The sequence below is a fragment of the Mandrillus leucophaeus genome, unplaced genomic scaffold (genome assembly GCF_000951045.1).
Source record: "Mandrillus leucophaeus isolate KB7577 unplaced genomic scaffold, Mleu.le_1.0 Scaffold723, whole genome shotgun sequence".
NCBI lineage: Eukaryota > Metazoa > Chordata > Mammalia > Primates > Cercopithecidae > Mandrillus > Mandrillus leucophaeus.
The window spans coordinates 2,153,152-2,170,341 of record NW_012107842.1 but is presented as its reverse complement, the minus strand read 5'-3'; the positions used below and the strand labels follow the sequence as shown (position 1 = coordinate 2,170,341).

General features: G+C 40.9%; 1 protein-coding gene across 1 annotated transcript; it reads right to left on the bottom strand.

Moving 5' to 3' along the window:
* Positions 1-395: 395 nt before the first annotated feature.
* Positions 396-16,986, bottom strand: E2F8 (E2F transcription factor 8). The gene is made up of 13 exons (XM_011965413.1): positions 16,545-16,986; positions 16,104-16,227; positions 13,872-14,150; positions 13,335-13,491; positions 10,756-11,070; positions 10,372-10,533; positions 8,549-8,686; positions 6,937-7,140; positions 6,547-6,634; positions 5,758-6,292; positions 2,035-2,167; positions 1,524-1,918; positions 396-1,150 (listed from the first exon to the last, which is right to left on the bottom strand). The coding sequence occupies exons 2-13, from the start codon at positions 16,116-16,118 to the stop codon at positions 968-970; spliced, it is 2,604 nt and encodes an 867-aa protein (XP_011820803.1). The 5' UTR covers positions 16,119-16,227; positions 16,545-16,986; the 3' UTR covers positions 396-967.
* Between the last annotated feature and the right edge of the window lie 204 nt (positions 16,987-17,190).

Here is a 17,190-nt window from a genome sequence, read left to right as displayed (position 1 = left end):
CCTGGAGCTGGGCCATCCAAGAAGTGTGTTAAGAGAGCAGGTACAGACCCACCTCTGCATAGAGCAGGAAGCGTGGGACAGATGCTGGTCACGTCAGGGCCCCTAGGCACCTTCTTTTCATTTCTAATCTCCCGGAGTGTGGTAGGAAGCACATGGGACTTAGCTGGGTGTCCTTGGCCAAGCAACAGCCTCTCCAAAGCCAATTTTACTTCTGCAAAAGTGGAGCAATCTCAAGGGTCAAAATGGGGGACAGAATGTAGAAACATTCTATAAACTTTGCATATCTAATGGCACCCAGGATGGATACTCTTTACTGAGAATTTGCCTCTGTGATTAGGTAAATTTTAATTTTCTCCCAACAGTGCCCTAACTGGCCAAATGAAAATGCTAACTACATTTTAGAAAAGTTTTAATTTGAACAACTTATGATTAAAAATACATTTTATAAATAATTTTTCCATAGTCTTGATTGAGGATTGTTGCAAACTTTACAAAAAGATACACTGCAACAACAGATTAAAGAAATTACAAAAAATATAGCTATACTCCTATTTAAAAATACAACATTATACATCACACAGCGTTTTCTTTGTGCAAAATGTTTAAGGGAATGCTGTGTTAGGCATGTCAAACATATTTACTCAGAGGGAAGTAAACTTTAATACAGTTACTTTGCATAATGGTATAGGCACAGCTAAAATAATGGATTTTTTTCCCCCAGAAGTTAATATATCTTAGAGTTCAACATTTTACTTTTATTTTGTAGGATTGAAAGCTAAACTTAGCTTTATACAAATATATGTGTGTGTGTATATATATATGTACGAAAACAAATATCTGATTTCACATTGAGCAAATCCCCAACGTATTTACAGTATTTTCAGAGAATGTGTTCTCCAAATCAGTCTGTGTACATTTCTCTATTAAACAACTCTTTAGAAAATTAAACTAAGCCAACATCTGTTGATTAATGGACATCCTCTGTTGAGACTTCCAGTTTTCGCTGTGGGACAAAGAGAGTTCCTAAGGAGGTTTTATTAGCACCATCAAAATCCATGCAGAATGAGCTGGTTGGCTTGGTGGGTCCACCTGGGGTACGGAAGAAACTTTCGGCCACTAATTGTGACCCTTTGGGTGTCACAGGAACAGGCTGATTGGAAAGAGAAGAATGGACAAAAGACGTCAACCACACAGATACCTAATCTTACCAGACTTGGAAGATTGGGCTGGATGGATATATTGCACATTGGGAAACTGGCGTATCTGGAAATTGGCGAGGGAAGCTTTGATGAGTTTTACATTCTCAATTATTTTTGTTAGGGGAGAGACAAAAATCTCATGATAACCCAATAATATGGCTGCCTTGGACACTCTTCCTAGGTTCTGGAAATAACATAGGCCTTCAGTCTCCTGACTCTCCCATCCTTTCCCTCTCCAAAGAGGGAAAGCAAAAGTGAGTCTCTTATGACACAGATACTTGGGACTTAATAATTCCAGGAAAAATTAAGTAGAAAGCCTCTCACCTGTTGTGCCCCTGTCACAGCAACTGATTGTCCATTTGGCTGGCTCTGGCCTGGGACTGGTGAGTCATAGTTGGTGGCCCTTCCTTGCTGAGTGCCTGCATTTTCTGGTACGACATTAACAGCCTCTATTCTTGGAGACACAGGAACGATTCCAGGCCCAGGGCTGGCAGACATCTGCACACTGGGTGAGATGAGTCCCAAGTGCTGCAGGGTGAAGTTTACAATGGCTGAGCTTGGGTTCTGGATGGGAACGGGGTGGCTTGAAGCGAGAGCCGGGCTGTTCCCGACAGGTACGGCTGCCACGGAAGTTGGTGAGACCATTAGCTTCAAAGGTGTTACATGAAAAGAGGGAAAATTAACAGCAGTGAGTTCAGATGATGTCACTGGAATAACACCTGGAAAGAAAAGGGGGAAGATATCTTAAAAGCACAGACATTTATCCAAGAAGTTGACAAGGCTTAAGTGAACTTGAGACCGGCCCACATCTGGTTAGTGTTTTATGTGCACTCACCTGCAATTGGGGAGCTGTAAATCCTGTGGTTTGGGGAAAGAGCACCTGAGTTTTCTTTACTAGACAAAATGGACTCTGCCCCCAGGGATGAGCACTGGGTGAGAGGGATTAGGTATCCTGATGGGAACAAGGTCTAGAAAACAAGGAGGAAGGGTTTATTTTACACACAAATACAGGAAGAAAAACAGCCACGTGCCTCTTTCAGGACTAACATCCCTTGGTGGTTGCCTCATTGGACCAAAGCCTCCAGTGGTGTGGGCTGCAGGCAGGCTGGTCACCTGGCTCCTAGAGGAGAATCCCCTCCCACCCTTTCCAATGCTTGCCCCGAACAATACAGAACATGTTTCTTAAATGCCACCTGTGGTCTTAGGACACCTCTGGATGCTGGCAGTGACCCTGCTTAGGGGTAAGGATTCATCCAGTACACCACTCTCACACTGATAACCTAACTCCTGCTACTGGACTCCTTGGTATGATGTAGTAGTAACTGATTGTTCTTGAATTATATAGAATGGTATTTCCCAAAGAGCATTCTGAGGGCCCCTAGGTACACGGGTTGCAAATAGGCATTGCTTGATTCATGGTCAAATATAATTGGAAAATGCTGAATTAAACAAAGTCAAATCGTGTCTTTATTAGAGGATTTCTAAGAGACTTTAATGGTGGCATGCATTAAAAATCTCCAAGTGGGGCACACAGCAGGTAGCATTTCCCAAATTATATGGCAACAATATTTTCAGTAGGCATTTAAGGAGGACTAGTATTTTAAGGCAACTTTAAATGACACTGATTTAGAGAAAAGGGGGCTAAACTATGGGCCATGGGCCAGTTCCCACTCCCTGCCTGTTTTTATAAATAAAGTTTTATTGGAACACAACCATACTCATTCATTTATGTACTGCCTATAGCTGCTTTCCTGCTATAATGGTAGAGTTGAATAGGTGCAACAGAGCCCATATGGCCCTAAAACCCAAAAAATGTCTACTATCTGGCCCTTTAAAGAAAGTTTGCTGGCCCCTGATTTAAAACAGAAATTATATAAGTAAAGATTTCTTTCTAGTACTGCTTGCTCTAATGATAACAAGCAGTCTTAAAATACACAAAGTACACCAGAGTTAAAAAAATTACAAATAAGAGAATTGATGAATTCATATTAGAGACGCACATGCCATTGAGCAAAAGCTTTAGGCAATAAAGTTGTATCACAAATAGAAAAGGTCCAAGGATAGGGTTCCATGTACCTCCCAACATGCCTACTAGATCACTGTACTTTACCAAACAGAAAAAGATTACATGGGTGGCTGAACTGCATGAAAAGTCTGCTTTAGCCTCACCATAAGTAGGACTGGCAAAAGCTAAAAACTGCTCTTATAAACTAGGGCCCTCCTTTTATCTTCCTTCAGACCCTTCTTCTCTCTATTGTCAAAACAACAGTTTAATCTAGTTGTTAATAGGTTTTTTCCTTGGGAACAAGGGAATTCAGAATCCACAAAGCTAAAAGTATACCACAAGTTTTTAATTTTGTTTCTTAGGCACTTGGTACCACTCAAAATCTCTACTAGTAGGTGCCTTGAAAACGGCTGAAAGAGATTTTTAAGGGGCAAATTTAGGTGCTTCACGAAGAGCTCCTCTCTGTTAGCTTTAGTTATATTCTCTCATGGTACAAATTATTCTGATTGCTGGTTTAACTCTTTCAAGTCTTCAGTAAAACCCATAGTAATAGAATAATAAGTTAAAAATTTCCAACCAACTACATTCATTATAAAATCTTTTAACCTATAATGCCAATTCCCCTTTTTTAAAAAAAATTAGAACTATTAAATTGCAGAATGAATCTGACATATTTGAACTTGAACTCTTCTAGCCCATGGTAACCCTCCCACCCCTTCCTTCTATCATGCCATCTTCATTCCTATCATTCACTACCTGATATGTTTGTGTTTTTTTGCATACTTATCTTCTTTCCACCCCTAGAAGTGTAAATTCTCAGTAAAAATTTGTTGAATGAATTAACACATGAATCTCTCATTGTCTTTGTTTTGCTCAGGTCATACTAAAAAGAAATGGTTAAAAGTGGGTTGGGCATGATGGCATATGCCTGTGATCTCAGCACTTTGGGAGGCCAAGGTGGGCGGACTGCTTGAGCTCAGGAGTTTGAGACCAGCCTGAGCAACATGGTGAAACCCTGTCTCCACACAAAAATAAAAAATTAGCCAGACATGACAGCACACCTGTAGTCTAAGCCACTTGAAGGATCACTTAGGCCTTGGAGGTCGAGGCTGGAGTGAGCTAAAATCATGCCACTGCACTCCATTCTGGGTGACAGAGTCAGACCCTGTCTCAAAAGAAAAAAGAAATGGTTAAAGTTTCAGACATATAAAAAAGAAGCAGGAGTGTATGGAAAATCTATCCACTGAAAACCCTAATCCTGAATAACTATGTAAGCAACAGGAGACCATTATTAAATCATACCCGTTGGCCAAAAGAGGTTATGGATCTCCCAGAATATTGAATCAAGCAAAGTCTTGTGATTTCCCCCTTAGTATATACATTAAATACAAAATGATATTATGTAAGATAGTAGATGTTTTGAATGGTTACCATGAGGCCATCCTCAGGGAAGATTTGTCAAACTCTAAGCTTCCTCTTCAATAACAACAGTAACAGATAATACCTTTTAGCTTATACGACGTCTTAAAAGGATCAAACCCTTTTATGTGTATCATCATGGAATAAATTCACTTAACCCCACAAAAACTATAATATGCCCACAGGCAAGTACCCAAAAGCAATTGCCACCAAAGGCAGGTACTGGGTTAGATTTGATCCAGAGCATAGTGCTTTATACCCAGTAGGTGATGAGGAAAAAACTGATGGAATAAATTCTTTACAGATGCGGAAAAATAGGACATGGAGAAGTAAAATACCTTGTATTAAGAGCAGGGGCAAAATGACAGATTAACTTTTACTTGTACATTTAGTGGTATTTATTGGATGATACAGTAATGTCTTTCATATATAATTGTCCTAAGGGACAAAAATGAGATACTGTATGTAAAAGTGCCTAATATCTGTTGTGTCTGCTATATGTGGGTAGGCATCCAATAAATATTAATTCCCTCCTGAACTAATATCCACTTAGGAAAAAAAATTTATCTTGCACGTTGAAATCTCCAGAAACTAATACATGAACTATATCTACAATTTGCCAAGATCAGTTTGATTTTTCTATTTACATAAAATAGAAATTATGATTTAAATTTTACGTAGAAAGTAAAAACGGGGAGCAATTTATCTTCTAGGCAACAGATGCCAGTTACATGACATCAAACAAACATTAGGTAGTGACTCAGAAAGCAGGAGTTACAGGAACCCTGTGCACCCATTCGTTCATTTGGGCTTACGTCTGCTTGTAAATTATTTATGACTTTCATGACAGGTGTTTCCATTCCAGTGTGTGATGGAGAAATGGACTTAAGGACAACCACCCGTGGTACTTTAAAAAGAGAGCAAATAATCCCTTCCTCCAAAGGTTAAAAATGTCCCTGCTGTCATCCCAGCCAGGGGATTAGTTGTTGAGGGCCTCATTTGGATTATGGGATGCTAAGGAACAGTTCCTTGTCTTCTGAGAGAATGCTCTTCAGTAAATTTCACAAGTCACCAATCTTCCTGTAATAGACTAGGGAATTCCTAAAGCTTTGTGCAGTTCAAGGCTGTACTTACTGTGGAGACATTTTCAAGTCCTTTTAGTTCCTCTCTAAATTTCTTTTTGGAACCACTGTCCTCGAGCATGCTTGCCCTCTTTGAGCCTCTTTCTCCAGCCAGCTCCCTGGTTCGGCTCTTTGCCCCTTGCCTCTCTGGTGCTGGCAGTAAGCTTCCAGGCCTGGTAGAGGCACTGGCCTTTGAGGTATCATTGGCTGCCTTCTCAGTGGTGGCATCTGTGGAGTCTTTTGTTCCAGCAGCTTTAGAAGAGTGGGTGGTGCAGACTGTGGGGCTCAGGCCTTGGGGTGGCGTCACACTTTGGTGGGCTTGAGCAGGCTGCAGGTAGATGGCATAGGATGGGCCTGAAGGGGCCTGAGGTAGGATCAGGGGCACTGCTGATGACAACGGGCTGGGGATCAGGGGAACCACTCCCAGGGGCTGGATGAGGGATGGTGCTGTTAGCTCCATCTCAGCATTCGCTGGGGGGTCCAGAGGGGCTACTGGTTTGCAGGGTCCAGATCTTGCCAGCTGTACTTTCACTTTCTGTCTGGATTCACTAAAAGACAAGATTTAATACACGACATGATGGATATACATTTTCTCTGAACTGTTCTACAGCTTTAAGCCTCACATTGAAGACACGCTTTTATGGAACATGCAGATAATTTCTGTAATGAGTGAATATGAGATACAGAAAAGATTAGCTCTCCAGTTTTCAAGGCTAGTGCTTCTTTTCACATAAAATAAGTAATCCTAATAATGCAACGTAAAAGTAATTCATCCTGTTATTAAAGAGCATTGCCAACCTACCTCGATTGCTCTTCTAACTGCATTTTACAAATAGCTGCGAGCTGAGCCATTTTACTTGGGAAGGGTGTAGAATTCTGAGAACTCTCAGCTGGTAAAACAGAAAGGAAGAGAGCGTCAGTCAAAGCTAAAGAATAAATGTTCACACAGATGAAACCTCACTGAAGTCAGAGGAACAGAAATTTGTATCTCTCCTCAAAGTTGCATAGCAATTAAACAATAAGCCCCATAAATGACTTTTTAAATTTATACGTTAGTTAGGCTTCAAGAGGGTTTGGGTATATAGATATTGAAATAATTCTCTGACAACTATCGCAAGGATCAAGTAAGCTAAACAAATTGAGATAAAAGGGAATTCTTCCTAGCAGATCCCTGACATTCCTGAAAACATACCTTTGTTGGTCTTGATAGGGCTACTGGGAGCAGAATTTATCTTTCTCCGATCACTTTCTATACTCTTTACCAATTTGATAAGAGATGGGTGTCGAGTAAAGTTTGGTTTCCCACGTGTGGAAAAGAGATTTTTGGCACAGTTCTCTTTTGAAGACCGTCTCACCTCCAAATCAGAGGGAGTAAAAGGAATGACTGGGCTGGAGCCTGAAACAGAAAACATCTGTGTATTAAAACCTGGATGGCTCAGTTTCCCTTTGGGATATGAAATAAAACAATTTTAGGAATAAAAGTGGCAAGTTACAGAGCACCGACCACGTGCCTATCACTGTTCTAAGGGCTTTACAGAGAAAACCTTGTTTATCTTATTAAATGAATTCCGAGACACAGTATTTCCTATATTAGCATTTCTGAAACTGCACTATATCTTATAACCAGTGGTGTGCTAGAGGGTAGTTATTAGCAATTTTTCTTAGTGATATAGAAAGAATTGTGCATCTTACAATCAGTAGAGTCTTAGATCTGATGAAATAAGGGTGATCCTCACAGCTCCATGAGGTAACTGTTCCTCAAGAAATGCAGCCCCGTGTCAGTGATGAGAGCTCTGACCCACAGAGACATTAACCTACTGGCTCAAAGTCTCTCAACTGGGAGCATGTGGGCCTGGGATATGAACCTGGTCAGTATGGCCCCAGAACTTTCACTCCAAATTCCTGCACCAAAGGACCTCTCTCTGAGATTATACCAAAATCACGGTAACTCCACTGAGGTGCCATTGTTCTTCCCATTTCACCAATGAGAAAACTAAGCCTCGAAGAAGTAACTTGCCTCAGGCTGCAAAGCCAGAGTGGCAGAGCTGGGAATGGAACCTAAGTTTCCCTCTGTCTCCATGGCCCATGTTCTTGTCATTTTCAATGATTCTGGGCGGGGATCTTTGGTAGAATGCAAAATGTCAGCATCGCAGAGTTAAGACGAAGACTAGAAATATCTACTTTGATACCAGAGTGAACTCATTTCATATTCTCAATGGGCACAGGTTCTGTTGTGGTCACTGTGCCACATAGCAGCAATAGTGTTTTATGCTTTGTGGTGCTTTCAACTTTCCGAATCCTTTCACATACAGACTCTACTTCTTGAACACAGGGAGGGAGGTTGTTATGGATCTTGGTTTGCTGATGGAGCCAGTAGCCAAACTTTCTATATTGCCATTCATCTTGAATCATCTTTTCAATCATATATATCTTTTCCATGTGGGGCTGTGAGTAGGAAAGGGAAGGGAAAATATCTCCCAATGTGCATTAATTCAAAATAATGAAGCAGGATAAAGAAAATGTGGTACATATACACCATGGGATACTATGCAGCCATAAAAAGGAATGAGATCATGTCCTCTGCGGGACATGGATGGAGCTGGAAGCATCATCCTCAGCAAACTAACATAGGAACAGAAAATCAAACACTGCATGTTCTCACTCATAAGTGGGAGTTGAACAATGAGAACACATGGACACAGGGAGGGGAACATCATACACTGGAAATTAAAAACTAAAAAAACACACACACATACACACACACACAAATAATAAAGCAAAAGGTGAAATAAAAAAATACATACCACTGGTGTTTGGACTGATTTCTGGGCCGGTCCATTTAAAAGCTGGTTTTCGGCCTCTTTCCTCTGTAACATGAACTTTCTTGATAAGCTCCAGGCTACTCAGAACATTAGCTATATCATACAACCTCCTAATTTTTGCTGGGAAAAAAAGTATATATACCACTTAATGGAATAATGAAAAGATCAAAGAATTTTTCTTCAGAAAGACTTCATGTATATTCTAGGAGCTGTCTTAACCATCAATGTCAGACAGAGAAACATCTGCCTCCTTTTAAGTTCTGGTGATACAGCTTTAATTACCATAAAAAAGTTTCAAATATTTAAAAGACTCAGTTACTGCTAGTACTCTATGCTGAAATGACAATAGCATATGTTGACAAAGAAAAAATGACTTGATGAGATCACCCTATCTGAAACTATGTTACAGACTATTTCAAAAATAAAAAGTCACCATTCCTGGGTATCTCCTAATGAGGATTCAGAAGAACTTTATGAACAGAGAAATAAAAGTATCAGTGACAAATGTCTTGCTTTTCTGCTTGCAATAGTTTATAACAAAATGTATTTACTATAGCAGCATGGAAAATTCTGTACCCCATCAACATGTGTAATTTTTTAAATATTGTCTTTATGTAATATGCAAAACATAGATCTGTGAATTTGACAAATCTCACATATCTTAAAGAGTTTTGTTACAAAAAGTCTGTTTTTACTGCCATCCTGATAGTACAAATTACAAATCAAGTCTCCTTCCTAGCCATACCAGAAGGTTCTGACTTCCCTGGGGATTCAGTAACTTACACCTCTGCAGTTCCTGAAATAGTTTTCAAGGTTATGACTAACCAGTGAAACAAAGATGAAAACTATCTGGTGACTCACAAAAGGCAAGTAACCCCTCAGTAGTATCAGGATGTGTTTTCTGAAATTGCAGATCTCCCAAGCCAAGTGCCCCTCCCCACCCTCTGAGCACTTCTTTCCACACCCTTCCTGCAAAGTCTGGTGTAATGGTGAGGGCGTAGCTCTTTTGTTAGGAATCCAGTCTACAGTCCCTTCCGAATTTTGAGCAGATAATCTAGCTAAAACCATTCCTTCAAAATGGCAGGCTACCTGTGCTGCAGGTCACTTCTGGGGACAAGTTTATGAGTCATTTATAAACCCTCTATATCAGCATCAGTGGAAGGAGACCTGGGGTCCAGATCCACTTTACAATTTACTCTCATTTAGAGCTTACACAGAATAGATTCTTCCAGTGTTTACTTTTAATGAGAACAGTGTTACAATATCAAATGAAGCAATGTGTCAAATAAGAGTAGTGATACTTGGCCGGGCATGGTGGCTCATGCCTGTAATTCCAGCACTTTGGGAGGCCGAGGTGGGTGGATGACCAGGTCAAGAGATTGAGACCCTACTGGCCAACATGGTGAAACTCTGTCTCTACTAAAAACATAAAAAGTAGCTGGGCATGGTGGCGCGTGCCTGTGGTCCCAGCTACTCTGGATGCTGTGGCAGGAGAATCACTGGAACCCAGGAGGTGGAGGTTGCAGTGAGCCAAGGCCGCGCCACTGCACTCCAGCCTGGCAAAAGAGCGAGACCCCGTCTCAAAAAAACCCAAAAACCAAAAAACAACAAAAAAAAGAGTAGTGATACCTATGTATCATAACGAGTTAGCTAAATCAATATTATCATGGCTTCTGGGAAGAAGTGAACATAATTAGAGAAGATCTGTTTATGCACCTATGTTTCCTAATTTGGAAATGAGTTTACGACTGAGATTTTATTGTTTAAGAATAGGTTCAAAAATCCATGGCAGTCATGACACTTACTTTTAAACTTGCTTTTATCCAAATCTTCCACATGGTCCTCCCCAATTAAAATCTTGGCAGCAACTTCTAGGCTTACTATCTGAGGCGTTGACACCAAAAACAGCATCACAAATTTCTGGCTCATTACCCTTAAAGACTTGTCTTTGCGGCTGTTTACGGACGCTTTAGAGAAGGATGAGGATTAGAGAATTAAAATTCATAAAGGGACAAGTGACTTCTAAAGTAACAAGGCTAAAAATACCACCACCTGATCATACAGCTGACAACTGCGGCATTTGAACATTAAAGGCAGCAGTAGCTTTAGAGCCGTGTTCTCCACAGGACCTTTTCCTTAGACAGAGGACAAATGCCATGCAGCTTGGGGTTTTCACTACCATCTCTCACCTGCCCGAAATTCCACTCCAGGGAGTTCCACGAAACACACGTCTGGGTGTCCATTTGGGCCAGTGTTTGATTTGATGATATGATCCTCTATACTGTAACTCTTAATAAAGTCAAACTCTTGCTCATATTCTTTCTTTTTGATCATCATAATCTGCTCGGCATACTTATTCTCCTCCCCGACGCTCTTCAAGGTGCCAAGGGTTTGGTTGAGGTTGTGTCGCCCGTGCCAAGTGTACCTGTTTTTGGCGAGGCGGCTCACCATATGTAAACTCTCTAGGACGTTCACGATATCGTAAATGCGACGACGTTCAACATCTACAAAGAACGTGCAATTGTGTGTTACAGATTTTTGTAACTTGTTTAGAACTGAATAGCGTTTTCTTCCATGGTTTATTCGTCAGTAGGTCCCGGATAATATCACTTTCCTAACTGTACTGTAAGTGTACATACTCAACAAATACTGTGAAGGTGAGAAAGACATGTCTTTGCTTTCCAAGGGTACAAATCATATAAATTAGAAAGGCAATAATTAATGAGGGCCTAAGATGTGCTACACAGCTTTAGGAAGTTTTCACCCTAAACTTGTGAAGTAGGTATTATGATCTTCACTTTAAAAAGGATGAGAAAGGCTGGGCGCGGTGGCTCACGCCTATAATCCCAGCACTTTGGGAGGCCAAGGCGGGCGGATCACAAGGTCAGGAGATGGAGACTATCCTGGCTAACACGGTGAAACCCCGTCTCTACTAAAAATACAAAACAATTAGCCGGGCGTGGTGGCGAGCGCCTGTAGTCCCAGCTACTCGGGAGTCTGAGGCAGAAGAATGGCATGAACCCAGGAGGCGGCGCTTGCAGTGAGTGGAGATCCCGCCACTGCACTCCGGCCTGGGCTAAAGAGCGAGACTCCATCTCAAGGGGGAAAAAAAAAAAAAAAAAGAATGAGAAAACAGAGGCTCAGACCAGCTAAGTAGCTCACCCTCACCCGCAAAGAGCTAGCAAGTAGCAAACCAAGTCTTTAAAACTCTACATCTCACACTTTCCAACCCCTTCCAATACCTACAGATACACACACACCCATCTATAATGATCATACGATAGAAACAAAATGCTGAGATTTCAGAAAAGTACAAAAACCATGATGTAGTTTTTAAAACCTCACATAAAAATAAAATATCCCGTTTTGGGTCTAATTTTGCTTACTTTCTAGCTACCATTAACAATGTGATATTAGTAATTCTGTGACTCTCATCTATCTACTTAAATTGGGTTTTCAATATTCTGTAATGGTACAATTCTCTTCGTTCAAGAAACTTAATTTCAATTTAAATATTTGATGAGATCAGCCTTTCTGGAAAAGTGATCAATAAAACACTATTTTAATAAGGGTGGATCCTACTGACCTCTTGCTGTTCCTGGAATCTGCCAGATATGCACTTGCTTTGTCCTAGCTGTTCCTTCTGCCTGGAACCCTTCTCCCTGATGTCCTTACAGCTCCCTACCTTGCTTCTTTCAAGTCCTTGCTCAGATGTCACCTTCTCAAGGAAGCCTGATCTGACCACTTATGGCAAAGCACCTCCCCAGCACTCTTGATCCCTTGACCCTGATCTACAATTTATTTTTTCCACTATGCATGTTACCTTCTAGCATGTATTATCCTTCCTTACTTCCTATATCCTTTACTCAGTATCTATTGTCCCACTAGAATATAGGTTCTAAGAGAGAAGAGATTTTGCCCTTTTTGTTTATGGATGTATCCCAGGCTCCTACAACATTGCGACACATAGTAGTAGGAGATTAATAGATATTTGCTGAACTTCCTACCCAGCTACCATTAAGCATATATGAAGAGTAGATGAATCTAAATGGCATATTCTTAAAATGTGAAATACAGTTGATATTTACAAACATGTATTAGAAGGGCAACTTTTCTTCACGGGGTGATTGCTTTGTATTAAAACGTGTTATCTTGCACAGCACATCTCTTCACAGGTTTAGATTAAGATACCCACATGACTCCAAAGGTACCCCAAATTTGTCACAGGCCCCTTTTTAGCTCCAAATAGATTCAGGTCTTTGAACAGAAGATAAAAAGGAGCAGGAGGAATAACTTGTGCCCAATACAAAACATTCAGAAAACTAGTCCTCAGAATAGTGCTGGAGGTCCAGGAGTGCACAGGTCCTGTTCCCACTCACAGAAGCTGATCCTCAGCGTCAACTAGGAAGATAACCATTCATCAGCCTGATTCTTCAAGAACAGGAAGGCAGAGCAATGAGGCAAAAGTTCACAGTTGTAACTTTGTAAAACAAGTCATAAGACAATATTGCCTTTCTTTAAAGCTTCAGAGAAAACTGCAGTCAGAAGCAACCTTCATTGTGATTTTTTTGCCTCCAAGATTTGCTGAAATTTGCAACTACTTGCCTTCATTCTTAAATTAGAAGAGGGCTTTAGGGATAGAAAATTTCCATGTCGCCTTATTTGTGTCCTTTACAAACACTGGCTAGATGAGCCGGGGTCTGAAGGAGTTAAGTCCATAAAGCCACTTTAATTATTAATTCTTTCAGTGAGTTCTTTGCATACTTACTAAGTTCCTCTGCCACTTCGTCAAGGCAGATGTCATTATTCACAGCAGGGTTGGGATAATTAGGATATCGTGCTAAGAACTTATGACACAATAATCCTAAACTTTTCTCTTTTCGACTTGGCTGGCATTTCTCAAATTCATCTCCAGATAAGTGTTCCTACAAAGGAAAAGGTAAACACTGTCTTATTCTAAAATAAAGTTTGACAGATTTATTAGGGGCATCTGTGCGCGATGACTAACACCAACTTACACACGCTTAGCTTCAACAGCTGCAAAGTCTGGGTGGGAGAAAAGGTTGGTGGCGGGGTGGGGGAGTACAAAACACTTGGCAAACCTGAAAGGAAAGCCTGAAACGAAAATAATGCAAAGATTCAGAATTCCCAGTGCTATATTTCTTGGGGTTCAAACCTTTCTGGTGCTCTGAAGGAAGTTAATAACAGACTTCAGGTGGTGATGCTTTAAATTGCTGGCACTTCTCCAATAGCTACAAGCCCCCCCAACAAATTTCCCAGTCTCCAACCAGTCGTGAAAACCTACATGTATATAGTCTTTGGCCTCAGGTAATCCACTTCTGTTGTCAAACAACCCCCTTTTCTGATCTCTGTTGCGGATCTCAGGGCTCACAGCACTGATGAGCATTTTCAGGTTGGCTGTCGGTGTCCACGGCTCTCCCTGGGAGCCTTCTTTGGGCTTGGTGGGTGTGGTTAAAGGGCCAAAGTCAGGCTGGATCTCTGTCAACACGATATTTGCTGTGGTGGATTCTTTCAGAGGTGTTTTCATTAGTCCCCTTTTATGTGGCTCACAAAAGAGATTTTCCTGGTTTAAAAAATGTAAATAATTAAATCCATGGTAAAACAGGATTTATCAGACAGCTTGGATTCCAGAAATTGCATAATGAATAGAATCATGCCAAGGAAAAAATGTCTAATGAGATTGTAGAGTTGAGGAAATTAATAACTGTATTCTAATGGTCATGTGATGTGTATTGTCCATTCTAATAATTACACTTCCCATTTTTAATTTTGCAATAAGGCCTAAATGTTTTCACCTTTTGTTTCAACCACTGAAAAAACAACTTTAGTTAGGACTTATAATTGTATTTTGAAATAGTTTTAGATTTAAAGAGTAGCAAAGACAGTATGGAGTTCCCAAATGCCCTTCACTCAGCTTCCCCTAATTGGACTGACAATGTTAAATGATCTCAAACTCCTAGAAATGACTTTTGTTTACTCATAGTACTGTAATAAGTAAAGGCCTACAGGGCAGAAATTCTTATCCACCTAGCATAATGGCTGCATGAAATGGGTGCTAAATAAAATACCACTGAAGAGTCAGAGAGACAAGGAGACAAGGGTGAGGGACAGCATATGGTCAGATTTATCAGGGATATCCAGAGTGTCCAACAGCAGGATTTCTGACCAGAAAAGTCTGCTCTTTGAACACACACTCCCTCACTTTACAGATAGAGAAAATGGAGCCCAGAAAAGTAAAATTATTAGGTTGGTGCAAAAGTAATTGTGGCTTTTGCTATTGAAAGTAGTGGCAAAAACAGCAATTACGTTTGCACCAACCTAACAGCTACCTAAGACCACAAAGCTAGATCCTGGCAGAGGCAAGATAGCCACTGAGACAAAAGGGAAAATTAACAGCAGTTCATAAATAAGACTAATGGAGACTATGTTCCTTCCAGTTTTGGACACCAGGGACTTCACACACTACTCTCATCTTTATCTATTTTAAAGAAAATGCTTGGAAGAGCAATAAGTAAAATAATAGGCAGACCAAATAACCAAGAACATGGATTAATGGGACTTGCTGTGACATCTTGGGTTTATCAAGCTCTTTTCCGTTTGTATGTTCATGGAATCCTGCATTCCTAGCTTGCAGAAGAGAAGATGTAGGCTGAGAGAGGTCACACAGGACTGGAACCTGGATATTCTCACTCCAAGTATGGTGCTCTTCTTACATAGAAGTCAGTGTGGTGGACCCAACAGGAGCTCCTTGCAGTATGTGCGTCTGAGATGTGCTGATCTGAGAATAGGCTTTTTCTTTGCCTCACATTATCAGAAGCAATAGTAATTCTCTTATTTGACTAACATCTAAAACTACTAAGAAATATGCATGTTTAAGTTCACTTTTTTTTAACCTATCAGTAGTTGGACACCCCCCAAAGACAATTCTTTTGTAATCTTACAAAATATTTGCCCCCTAAACAGAGCATTTTGCAGAGCCCATAAATAAGCTGCCAATTTGGTAAAAAATTATCTTAAAAAGAAATTCAGTCTCCAATCATGTCAAACCCCCTTTCTGAATTTCAGTTGTTCAAGAATCCTCAGAAATGTTGTAATGAAACTAACGAATTCTTGAAGAGGGGTAGGTTTGCCCCTTTACAATCTTTCCAGTTTTTAATGATTTGGTAGCTGTCTCCAAGACATACATATAGAAAATATATTTTTAAGAATAATAAAATTTGTCAGTTTCATTACATTTCTGAGGATTCTTGAACAACTGGAATTCAGAAAGGGCATTTGACATGCTTGGAGACTGAATTAAGATAATTTTCATTTTTTAAACTATATTAATTAAATTAGTATATATTTTAAACTAGATATTTTTGAAACTATAAGGTTCATTTTTTCCAGGTTATTACAGAGGCTAACCAAGGATGTGGCATTAATAAGATCTATTGGATAGGGAAAAATTATGGAGTTAAATCCGGATGATACTGAATTTAAAATTGCAGTGATGAATATTGAAGTTATAAAGTACCTTTTCGTTCTCCATTCTGTAAATTCCTCATACATTTAGAGTTTAAAAATGAAAAATCTGGAGTTCCTCCCCAAATCCCGATGGTTCAAGTAGTCCAATCAATTGGACTAAAAGTTTTAATATCCTTAAAGAAAAAAGGAAATAGAAAAAGTTAGAGAAAAACAAGAACCAAAAGATCTGTTGAAAATTCCTTCACGGACAACAGGCTACGGAAACAAAGACTAACGAAAAATGACAAACTATATTTACATTTTATTCTCGACCAGCGATCGCCCCACTGGGCGTAGAACGCCAACAAATGCCAGTAAATTCCTTCAGCAAACGGATCGGCTGTCCTAAGACTTCAAGCAACCCACAGAATTTCTAGTGACAGCCCTCTCCCCTCTGTAGAAAAGGCGGGCCATTCTCTGGACCCCAGCAAATACTTTAGCAAGCACCCACCTGTTCGCAGATCTGGGCTCCGGACTGAGCGCACAAGCCCAGGTCCCGGCTGAGCGCACGCGATCCCAAGTAACTGGGTACAAGTCTGCATCTAGATGCCTGGATTTCTCCCCTTACACACACGTGCACAGGCTCAGCAGTAAAGTCATGGGAGGTTGCTTGACAGGAAAGTTCCAAATTCAGTCCCAAAGCTCCAAGCATACAGCTGGGCATTTAAAGAGAGTCTTATAATTAAGACTTTTTTTTAATTTTAAAAAGAGCTTTCTTAAAGATACAAAGCACTATTTAGTCCCTATTCGGGTGGCCAGTTCACACCACGGCGTTAGACTCCACCTTGGAAGGCGGCATCTGCCCAATAAGGCAAGCAGGTACAGTCCCCGGGCAGCCACTAGCTCCGTGCACTTCCCCCTCCTCTGGGCCAAAGGCCCTCCCCCAGGCCCTGTCTGCCCGCCGCCCGCCCGACAGTTCCCGGACAGCATCATCGTGGTTTCCAGGACAACAATTTCCGACCAACCAGAGGGCCGGAGGCGGGCCTGCGATTGGCCGACGGCGCCAGGGGCGGGGCCGGACCTTCCGCCTTCGATTTAAAAATTTGGCGCGGAAAGTCGGACCGTGGCCGGCGCCTCCCTTTAGCTGCGCGGGGCCT